Here is a 12,070-nt window from a genome sequence, read left to right as displayed (position 1 = left end):
AGAGGTCAAGAGAACGCAGGCGGTCAAGCATCCCTCCTCAGAAGCCCGGCAGGGCGCCCCCGTCTTCTCTCTCCTAACCCGCAGGCCTGGCTGTAACCAGCCTCCCATTCTGCTCATGGGCTGCCATTTCCCCCTCAGGCTTCTGTGCGCTCACAGCAGGGACGGAGCCTGTCCCTGCCGCCATGCTGCATCGCAGGCCTCTCTCCGAGAGCCGGGCTCGCCCCCACTCCCCCCCGCACGCCGGACTACCCGGGCAGGGGACAGCCTACCTTCCAGACACGGGCCTGCAGACGTGAGGCGGCGAGATCCTCCGTGTGGCAGTGCGCAGGGCAACTGGACAAAAAGTCTGCTTTACACACCAGCCCCCACACGGACCAGCCATGAGATGCGGATCCAAGAGAGAGGTGAGAAGGCCCATCCTGGCTCAGGCGCCAAGCAGGGTCCCCAGGCCAACTTTATGAGGGAGCCCCCTGGGGAGTGACCAAGCCCCCTTTCCCAAAGCCAGGCCCGACTGGCCACCTGCCTCTGGTCCCTGCGGCTACAGTCTGAATGGGGAGGGGTGAGGAGCCTCTGCTCACATGCCTGTCCCTCGGTGACACTCGGTCACTGCCACTGGGAGGAGTCCCCTTTCATTTCTATGCAACCCCCAGGCCGCCACACCACAAACGCCTTGCAGGGTGCTGGACACGCGTCCCCAGTACCAAGCAGTGACTCATGCACAGCAGACTGCTGGGGGCGCACCACCGACACACTTCTGAAATAATCAGCGATGGACCGAACCCAAAGGCCATCACGGGAGAAAGCTCCATAGGACCCAGAAGCTTTGGACCTGCCCTGGGCCTAGGTCAGTGTAACAAACTCCTGGGACTATCAACAGCACCTTCTTGGCTCTGGCCCATGGCGGGGCCTCCTGTCGACACCCCTCCATGGCAGGCCCACGGGGTCCCTGAGCACCAGAATACCTGGCCACCGGGGAAGGAAGCCGCGGGAGGTGAAAGGTGCTTCAGGTGCAGAAAACAACAAGAGCAAGGACCAGAGCAGAAGCTGGGGTCACGTCGTGCAGGAGGGAAAGCGACCAGCCAGGGTGTGCCGGCCTAGGGCTGCTGGAGGGGAAGGAGGGCTTGCTGAACCTGAGAAGGGCCCGGAGGACCCTGCCCGGTGCCTGGAGGCCCTACTGCCGTCCCAGCAGCACTTTGCAGCAGGGTGGACAGTGCACCAGAGAGGAAGGAAATGCAAATCCAATTAAACCACTGAAGACAGAGACGAAGAGCCTCCTCTGTGAGCGCCTGGCACGGGTCACCAAGGCACCTGTCCCACGCCGCCATGGGCCGGCCATCGCGGCCGAGCTCCTGCACCTGACTGACACAGGGCAGATCTCCAAAGGTCCGGCCCACGGTCACTGCAAAGGAAAACCCAGCACCTGCAGGGCAGTCAGGCTCTGCGTGACCGTGAATGCATTCACCAGGGCGGTCAAGGGCTCCAGATCGGCCTTTCAGAGAATCATAATCAGTCAGTCGGAGACTATCAAACCTAATGAAGAAGAGTGAGTTCACCTGAAGACTCACTCGGTGACCAGCCTCCCCGCACGTCTGCGCTGAAGGCAAATGAGCTCAGCGGGCATACAGCTCAGACGAAGCCCTTGGCCACGAACAGGAATCCTCCCCCTGCCCCCAAGGACACAGGCAGCCCCTCGTCGGACACGTCAGGCAACAGGAATGTGCAATGAGCATCAACAGGCACCACAGGAAAATGGAAAAGCATCTGGCTTCTGACACAGTAACCACACTGATAAAGGGAACCACATCTAAAGTGTGGAGTGGAGGGCTGTGTGCATGTGTGTGTACGTGTGTGCATGCGTGTGTGTGCACAGACACACATTCTTCTTAAATTCCAAATAGCCCACCACATGGAGGCAGATTTCCACCACCCCGTTAAGCTCAGGAGCTGCGGCAGCCTGCAGCCTAGCACCAGGTCCGTGGCTCACTTGGCCCCCACGGAGCTCAGCTGGCACAGAATCGCCAGATGAAATGCCAGAGGCCCAGTGAAATCTGAATTTCAGTGTGTGTCATACTTAGGCTAAAAAATCATGATTCACGTGAAATTCAAATTTAACTGGGTGCTCCCTACCCCCACGTGCTAAATCTGGCACCGCTAAGAGCGGGCAGGAAGAAGGACTTATCCCCCTTCCTCACTGAAGGAAAGAAGGCACGGCCCGGATTAGGACACCGACAGCGGACACTTCTCTGCTTGGCTCTGGCCTTCCCAAGCAGCCTGGAGTCGGCCTCGACACTGAAGATGGAAATCCTTGGGCCGATGTCCACAGAAGCTCTTGGCTCAGCCTGGCTGATTAATAACCAGGTTTCTCTCCTCCTCCTGGCCCGCCGGGGCCTCTCGCATTTACGGTCTCTGGGAACAACTTCAGAGCAGAGCCAAGCAGACCCAGGGCCCAGGGGACAGCAAGCAGTTCTGGGCCCTCGGGGGGGGGGGGGGGGGGGCGGATGACAGGCCTGTCTCTATCCTGAAGCCACCCCATCACCAGGAACAATCCCCTAGCTACCCTTTCTGTGCCCATTTTACCCCCCGTGGGACGCTAATCTCTGAAGCAATGCTTTACGAGCTGACTTGAAGCCTTCTGAAAATACCGAGCACAGACGTAAGCACATTTATCTACCCGCTAAGGCCGTGTGTCTTCAAACGCTGCTTTTTAATACTGAACGAGGATCTCCATTATGGTTGTAAACAAAAGATGTGGCAAGTATTTCCTTTACATCCTCTTACGTCACAAAAGCTGCATGGCAACAGCCCACGGTGCGGCTGCCCAGGTTCCGTCATGGGGGCTCTCACTGGAAGGGCCCAGGGCCGAACATGGCGGTTGCGGGGCATCATGGGCTCTCGCAGGCTACCGTCAGATGTAGCAGATGTAACGGTAATAAACGTGTAAGGGATCTCGTCTGGTTGTGCCACAACCATGTGAAATTGCTTTCGGAGTCGTAAGCGCTCCGCGTGTCCTTGGAGCAAACGCTGCCGTAGGTGCTCTGCAGCTGACCTTCTCCCGGTCTGAGCAGCGCTCACCTCTGCTTGTTACTACAGCACTAAATTACCAAATCACTGCGGGCACTCAGGATTTTACGTACAAAAATCATTCAGTAAGTAGGGAACAGACTGACAACCACCAGAAATACTGAGAGCACGTGCTCTCACCTGTGACCTTGTCTCTCTGCTGTGATCAGCGCGCCCAGCACTGTGCACCAAAGCCCTGTGCTCTCCCCAGGTCTGAGCTGGGGTGGGCGGGCCTTTCCTCTGCTCCTGACTTTGGCCATAACACTGGACTTGGTTTGGCCAATGAAGAGTATTAGGAACCACTTTCTGTTGGAAGTGTTAGGAGTCTATGAGGGTTCCCCAAAATCCTTTTCCTCTGTCACAGGACCTGGGCAAGGATACTCCTGACGCAGCGGCTCCCTTAGCCTGAGTCCCAAAGCGGGAATTGCACAGAACAGAGTCCCCAGCCAAGCCGTGAAGGACGTGCCTGCTGTTTAAGCGGCTGAGACTCACCGGCTGTCTGCTCCCGGCCTGGCCGAGCCTCCTGTGACTGTACCCGTGATATCTGGCCTCTGCCCCACGTGGAGTTTCTAACCAGTCCCGAAGAGGACACGACACTGTGTGCCAGAGTCTGGCAAGAGCAGATGGTGGCCAACAGACAAAGAGCTGCTGCTGACAAGAGAGGGAGGGGCAGAAGAAGAGGAGACACCACCAATCCTGGGGATGGGGGCAGAGGAGCAGCCGCAGTGACTGGCACTGCTGGCATAGAGGGACTTGGGGGAAATCAGCACAGCATCCAATCTGCAAAACCATCCCAATCATCAACCGCTACTGTCTGGTGCAGGCAGACTTGCTTGCGCAGCACGCCTGCGTGCGCACACCCACACATGCACTAAGACACACCTGCGTGCACACACACACCTGCGCGCACACACACACCTGTGCACGCACACACACCTGCACACACACACCTGCGCTCACACACACCTGCACGCACACATGCCTGCACACACACACGCCTGCACACACACACGCCTGCACGCACACACACACCTGCGTGCACACACACCTGCACTCACACACACGCCTGCACGCACACACGCCTGCGCTCACACACCTGCATGCGCACACACACCTGCGCTCACACACACCTGCACACACACACGCCTGCACACACACACACCTGCATGCACACACACCTGCATGCACACCTGCATGCACACACACCTGTGCTCACACACACACCTGCGCTCACACACACCTGCGCTCACACACGCCTGCACGCACACACGCCTGCGCTCACACACACACCTGTGCTCACACACACCTGCATGCACACATGCCTGCACGCACACACACACACCTGCGTGCACACACACCTGCACGCACACACGCCTGCACGCACACACACCTGCACGCACACACCTGCACTCACACACACACCTGCACGCACAAACACCTGCACGCACACGTCTGCACGCACACACACACCTGCACGCACACACGCCTGCACGCACACACACACCTGCGTGCACACACACCTGTGCACACTAAGACACACCTGCGCTCACACACACACCTGCGCACGCACACACACCTGCTCACACACACACCTGCACGCACACACACCTGCACGCACACACACCTGCGCACACACTTGCGCGCGCGCACACCTGCGCACACACACCTGCGCTCACACACACCTGCACGCACACGCCTGCACGCACACACCTGCACACACACCTGTGCACACACACCTGCGCACACTTAAACACACCTGCGCGCGCACACCTGCTCACACACACCGTGCACACACACCTGCATACACTAAGACACACCTGCGCATGCACACACACCTGCGCGTACACCTGTGCCCACGGGTCCTCCAGGTTCTGCAGAGAACATCCCAGGCTTCAGAGGAGCTGCCGAGGGCCAGCCCGACAGCAGCCCCCAGGCCAACCACGGCTCCTGGCGTGTGTGAGCACAATGAGAGGTGCGCGGCAGGCAGCAGAGGGTTTCCGGGCCACAGCCAGGACAACCCGATGCCTCTCTCACGTGCACCCACAGTCACCGTGATGACGGGTGGTTGCAGAGAATCCACTGATGCTGGTATGGATTTCTGGGAACCATGGCTCTGTGCACAGCCCCTCCCAGAAAGACTGTGACCACGGGCAAGGGACAGGGAACTCAAGAGGCTGCTCCGCGGGCTAGAGGACCGGGAGCCACACCAAACCCCGGGGCGATCTGGTTTTCCCCAAGATCGAAGAAGAAATGACATCTGGTAGCAGATTAAGAAATCAAATAAATGTGTCAGCAAAATTTTAAAAACCTGAGGTTGCCTTCTGGATAAATGACAGGCTCCCTAACTCAAGCCTGAGATCCACCCTCCTCCGTGCACCGCCGCCGTCCCGTCAAATCCGCTCTCTCACCTGGAACACACAACACCTGCCCCCAGTCTGCCAGTGCCCAGACTCAATCCTTCAGTCTCCCCACTTGCACCTGGCTGGCCCCAAGGAAACATCTCAGGTCCCCTGGCGGGGAGGGGCCCGCTGGAGGCTGACTGGTCACGGCAGAACTCGTCTGCTCAGGAAGCTGCTTACTCTGCTCTAGGGCCAATGCAAAGCACTGTTTGGCAGGAAGGAGAAGTCCCTATCCCTAAGGGAGCACACACGGCCAAAAAAAATGTGACCCAAGAATTCAGCTCGAATAGTACAAGTAACTGTTAGAAATGGGTGTCTGCTAAGGTCTTAGTGGCCACTCATCCAGGAAATCCCAAATGCTTTCTGATTTCCCAGGAGCCAGTGCTCTGATCCAGCAGACCACAGACGTGCTGTCAGTCTTTTCCCATTCTGGGCGGGATTCTGTCTTCCTGGGGTGGTTCTATCTGGTTTTATTCCTCCTTAGATACCCACATACCGTCTCCCCTTTTCCACAGACTTTTTGCACCTGACCCTCCCCAAGGGCTGGGGATGGATGCTGATTTGCCTACTTACAAGGGATTTGGTTCATAGTAATTACTGTCCCTACTTAACGCTGCAAAAGTAGGCTGTGTGTACTTTTATTTGCTTCCCTTCTCAATCTGCAGTTTCTTAAACGGAATGCAAACAATGCAGATTTCGGAGGCCTCGTGCAATTCCGAGTTCATTCCAGACAGGCATTCTTGCAGGGTGTAGACCCTACAATGAGTTATATTCTTGTAGGACGTTGAAGACACGTTCTTATCTTTATGTGGAAAAGTCAGTTCTCAAATAGCTGTTCTTAGAGAGTAATTTTTTCCTCCAGCTGCTTCAAGACTTTGTTTTTAGTGTAATTAAACTTCATAAGGATGTGCTCACATACAGTTTTCCCATTAGTAATTCTCCTCTGGACCCAATGGTCTCTTGAATCTCTGAGTTGGTACATCTCAGGACTTCTGGAAAACATCTCCATCATTACCTCTCCAAATTCTCACTCCTTCTCTCTCTTCTCCTCCTGTGACTCCAAACAAATGCACATTAGGCTTCCTGACCACACCCTTCCACATTCCTACTCTCCAGGTTTTATTACAGCTATTTCCTTCCAACCATCTTCCAAGTCACTCGTGTTCTCTTTAGCTGCATCTAACCGCCATGTTTTTAATTTGGTTAACATATTTTTCAATTCCAGAAATTCTACTTGGTCATTTTTTCAAATTTCTTCTATAAAATTATAGTTTCCTCTTCCCCTGCAAACATATTCAAGATTATCTGTTTTTATTTCTTCATACAGAGTCAAGGATAATGGTTTCCTGGTATGTGCCTAACAATTACAAAAGCACAACATTCTGTGGGCTAGTTTCTGTTATCTGTTGTTTCTGTTTGGTTTACTTAGGGAGTTTCAAATGGGTGACAAGCTTTGACTGTATGCAGATCATTTTATTTGAAAAATGTACATGTCTGTAGAAACAATTTTAGTTCTAGTGACCTCCTCCAGAAACAATTTTGCTTGGCGTATCCCAAGCACTGCGAGTGCTCCAGTAGAAAAGTCCCATAACTAAGGTTCAAACAACCCTGGTCCTCCCAGGTGACGTGAACCAAGATTACAAGACTGTATGAAGGCTGTCTCATTCCAGTTTTCCCTGATGGTCACTCTGCTCGGTCACAGGAAGGTTATGGGCATTCTCTGTCCGGGGTAGTGAAACCCATTCATTCCAAGAGACTCAAAACAACAACTTATGTTGGGATTCTTTTTTCCAGATGAGCAGATGCCCTTAGAAGAACAGCAGTTAGTGCTGGGCTCATCTCTCTGAGCCCTAGCCTTCTCCTAGAATGTAGCCAGGGAGTTTTGTCTTTTTGATAGTTCAGTGCTTTTAAAAAGAAATGTGTTTCCTTTTTCTTTCTTTCATTTTTTTCTTCTTTTCTTTCCCCCCCACCCTGTTTTTTACTAGCTTTGAAATGAATCCTCTCAAGTATGTTCAGTGGGCAGCGTGGGTGGAATCATCAGACCCAACACCACCGGAAGTGAGGCCCATCTACTCTCANCCCCCCCCCCCCTGTTTTTTACTAGCTTTGAAATGAATCCTCTCAAGTTTTTTAGGTATGTTCAGTGGGCAGCGTGGGTGGAATCATCAGACCCAACACCACCGGAAGTGAGGCCCATCTACTCTCATCTTTGTCCTCCATTCTGAGTTAAGTGGCTCAAGTCTTCACCTCTCATTCTGAGGGAAGTCCCACCGCTTGTGCCCCCACACACCAAAGGGGATTCCCCTGGGTTCTCCTGAGCCACCTTAGCTCTCCTGAGACACATCATCACCCCCGCCCAGCACACTGCCTCTTGGGCTGCTGCCATCTTGCACTCCGCATGGCACCACTACAGACACACCTGTCTCTCCTCAAGGAGGGCACCTTCCTGTCTACATAACATACCTTCACAGAGGGTTTAAGGGTAGCAGAGAGGGGGTACAACACCACTCTAAACAGAAAACCACTTAAACGTGCTTTTGAGAAATTCTTTAGTCAACCCTCCCCACCACAAAGTAAGACAGTGATGCTGTCTCTCTTCCGGTCTTCCCTCACCTCCTCACCGTGCTTCCTTCTGTGCCCCCCGAGACCTCTGTCCTCCTTCACCTCGCCATTCTGCTCTTCACAACACACCTGCTGGGGCTCCAGGCTTCCTTTAACCTTACAGAGCAATTCAGCTCTTTCCGACACTAGTCCTTTCTGGGCCATGCCCATAAAACCTCACCTTCCTTTTTTCTTTTAAATTCTTTCAGTGTATTTAAACTAAAAAAAAAAAAAAAAANAAAAAAAAAAAAAAAAAATTCACCCATTTCTCCACCCCACCCCCCACACCCCGCGGCCCCCACCTCTTGCAACCACCAATCCATTCCTTGCATCTACGATATTTTAGGTGGGTTTTTCTTTTTTTAAGACTGCACATATAAGAGAGCTCATACAGGATCTGTCTCTGTCTGACTTATTTCCCTTCGCATAATGCTCTCGAGGTGCCAAAGAGCTCTGAAATAAATGCTGTCCTTCCCCTAAAATGCAGAAATGAGGCAGTGGGGTTTTTTTAAAGCACTTTTTCTTCCTAACATATCCTGCCCTTAATAAAATCTTTATAGTCCCTGCAAAAGTTCCTAGTCCACAATTGCTCCAAGAGGTGAGTGATGAAATGGGGGGAGGGTGAACTTCACGCAGCTGAGGCCTGCAGGTGCCTCTCCCGAGGGGCTGCTAAGGGGCCTGGGCACCCGCCAGCCAGAGAGTCCAAACTCTGTCCCCTGTGTGCACTTCCTGCTTGGAAACCCTGGGTGTTTAAGGTTTCATGAGAAGAACAGTTACAAACCGGCGACAGCTTTCGCGTATTTTACCTATCTATTCTGTAAAAGAAGCTTCTCTGTTGTGAAGAACTGATCCTTTAAGCCAAACGCTGCAGGACGAAAGTACCCTCCTCAAAAACCACACTGAGAAATGTGATTCACGAAAAAGCACAGCTTGGGTTGGGATTCCTTTGGTCACTGTTGCTGCTCTTTGGAACAATCATCCAGCAAATCTGCAATGTGCTTCTTTCTAAACCATAGCACCAGAGAAAATCAACTCAAGTATTTCCCCAAACTGTAGCACTGGAACAAATGAGCACTAACCAGGACTTACTAACCTCCACGAAAATGTAAAGTATGCCTTCTGAGGGACACGAGGGGAAGAGAAGAACCCGCCCAGGGAGTGTAATTCACATCTACCGCAGACCATTGCTCCGAGAGCTGAGACCGGGGACGGCTGTGAAGCTGCTAGTGGGGAGAACCCAGCCATGTCCCGGGATCTTGCGGCGAAGCTAACCATACACGCAGTCACATAAGCAGCGAACAGCATTGCGAGTAGACAGGTTGGAAAGCAGCTAAATATACTGAATCAAATACAGTATTACTGGAAGAACCGTGAAAAACTTCACCGTATGGAAATTAGGTAATAACCATTAGATACACAGTCGAAAATCAGACTCAATCAAGGAACAAAATGGAGTTTATAATTTGTACGACTCCATTTTATAATGTCATTCGATAGTTCCCCAAACCAAGTGCCTTTCTGGGGGAGATTATTTCCATTTCAGTTTGCTGCTGCGAGTGGCACAGCAAGGGGAGAGGCACCGTAACGCCGGGGAGGCAGATGCAGCACCGGAACGCACACCCCTGCATCCACATTTGAAGCCAAGTACAATTTCTCTGTACATTCAGCGAAATCACCTGCCAAGCTCACATGAGGCTCTTTGTGAAAAGAGCCTTTCTCTTCTCTGTACCTCACCGCTGACCGGCTGGTGCCACAAATCTACGCGTGGTTCTGCTTGGTATCACTTCATTAATGCTCCGCTCATTAATGTAACAAACTATCAGGAGAATATGCTTGGAATGGGCAGGCATTATCTCCCAACTTTCATTTAATTAAACTCTGCTATTGCAATATGACAGTCAGCACATCATAGGGGAAATTATTTTAAGAATGAAGGTAAAAAGTATTTCAAAGCCCCCACTTAAATATGAAAGCATAATCTAAAACGGCCGAGCACACACTATAATTTTTCTATAATATTAAAGATGTTACCTCCAGACTTGGTAATTAATTGGATTCCGTGGAGAAATTATGCCAGCATCCTTGATAGCAAAATGATGCACAAAGGCAGGGAACACAGTGCCAAAGGACAGCCATAAACAACCATGCTGTCGCCCAGATTATGACAATCATCGGGCTTAATAAGGAGTGAGAGCTGCCCGCTCCTGCTGCACACTCATTACTCCTTGCAAAGTGCCTGCACTGAATTCCGATTATGTCGCCTTAATGAAAAGGAAGGGGAGAGGCTTGTGCTCCAGGGGGCTGACCAGAAGAGTGCACGGCCCTGCCCTGCGGGAGCCAGGACCCACAGGCTGAGTGAGGGCAGGATCCTGCCAGGGTGAGGGCAAGTCCAGAGCCTCCCACCGCCTCCTCTCGGACCCTCAGGGAGATGGCTGCTCGGGAAGCAGGCTTACCGTCAATCCGGCTCACGAGCTCTTCCAACATTTTCACCTTCATTTGAATCCCAGGTTGGGCAAAGGTATAGTTGTCCTAAGAGAAAAATAACAAATATATGAACAGAAACTAAGACACACCTTCCAAAGGAGAAAAAGGAAGTCGGAACAAAGGTGAACAGTTTCACAGCAGAACAAATTCACCAACTGATCCGTGCACGGGGCACCAGGCCCTGTCACAACGGCAGGTCCGCAGCACAATACCGTCGGGGGTCAGGTCCGGCCCTGCCCGACGTCAGAGGGCAAGCACACCTGACTAGGGGAGCATTTACTGGGACACCTCTTTATGTAAATGCAGATATTTACATTTACATTGGAACAAATGGGCGTGGGCACGGACAGCTCCTTGAGAAGTGTGCGCTGGAAGCAGCTGCCTGGCCCCTGCATGGGCAGCGGGCACGCACCAGTGCCAGACGAGCGGACACGGAACGGCGCCCCGGCCCAGTGCTGATGGGGCTGGCATCCCGCCCACCGTCCCAGGGCGAATGACACGGCTGCTGCTCGAGTGAAGTGTGAACATGTGACCACTCTCGGTGAACCCAGGTGAAGGAGTTGATAAACTGAGACAGGAAAACCAGTGCAGGCGTCAAGCGAAACAAGTCCTCGGTAAAATAGACCTGGAAAAGGAGCCCTGCTCTGCTACTCGGGTGTGCGGCCTCAGCAAGCAACATCACCTCTCTGGGTTCCCGTTGGTCATCCACACCGTGACAATAATGCTGCCTTCTGGGTCTGTGCCGAGGCATCCAGGAAACCAGGCCAGGGGACCATGCTGGGGGGCCCAGGAACAAAGGTGGGGTCTCAGCCAGCCTCCACCACCTTCAGCAGGGCCGCTGGCTCCAAAGGCACAGGCATCCACGCGGGGACACACATGCAAGGCAGAGACAGCCCCAAAGAGGTCTACGGCCTTAGCCCAGAGCCTGCCAAAGGCCACAAAGGCGCCAATCCACTGACCAAGGGGAATTATCTGGACTAGCCGAGGCCCACTGCAGTGCCGGGGTCCTGACAAGTCCACGGGAGCATGAGAAGGACTCGACCTGCCGCAGCAGCGTTGAAGATGGAGGAAGGAGCCACGAGGCAAAGGACGCGGGCTGGGAAAAGGTCAGGCTGTGAGATCTCCCTGGAGCCTCCAGCCCACACCTTGAGTTCGCCCGCACAAGACACACATCAGAAGCCCGGCCTCCAGAACCAAGAGACAGTAAATAATCTGTGTTGTTTCCAGCCCCGAAGCCTGTAGTGATTGTTACAGCCACAGGAATACAGGAAGCTTTGGGGATGTTCTTCACTGGGGCCCCTAGGACCCACTAAGATAAAAGGACAAGAAGAGAATCTGGAGGAATCAATACCCCACAGCAACCCCTGCAGATCCCCAGACTCTAGTGAGCACACAGGCCTCGGCCCCAGCGGCTCACGCAGACTCGTGCCAGGCCAGTGCTGGGACGGAATGGCTCGTCCTCAGGGAGCGACACCAGGCAGGTCGCACAAGCCGCGCCAAGGACAGCGAGACCCCTGGCCTCTATA

General features: G+C 53.3%; 1 protein-coding gene across 1 annotated transcript in view; it reads right to left on the bottom strand.

The window, feature by feature from the left end:
- Positions 1 to 12,070, bottom strand: part of TBC1D22A (TBC1 domain family member 22A) — a 312,609-nt gene that overhangs the window by 108,253 nt on the left and 192,286 nt on the right. Inside the window, 1 exon segment of the mRNA XM_034644032.1 lies at positions 10,514 to 10,589. Within this exon segment, the coding sequence (XP_034499923.1) occupies positions 10,514 to 10,589 (76 nt within the window).

Source organism: Ailuropoda melanoleuca, chromosome 15 (assembly GCF_002007445.2).
Source record: "Ailuropoda melanoleuca isolate Jingjing chromosome 15, ASM200744v2, whole genome shotgun sequence".
Taxonomy (NCBI): Eukaryota; Metazoa; Chordata; class Mammalia; order Carnivora; family Ursidae; genus Ailuropoda; species Ailuropoda melanoleuca.
Note: the sequence above shows the minus strand (reverse complement) of the source record. Positions and strands in the feature narration are given on the sequence as shown.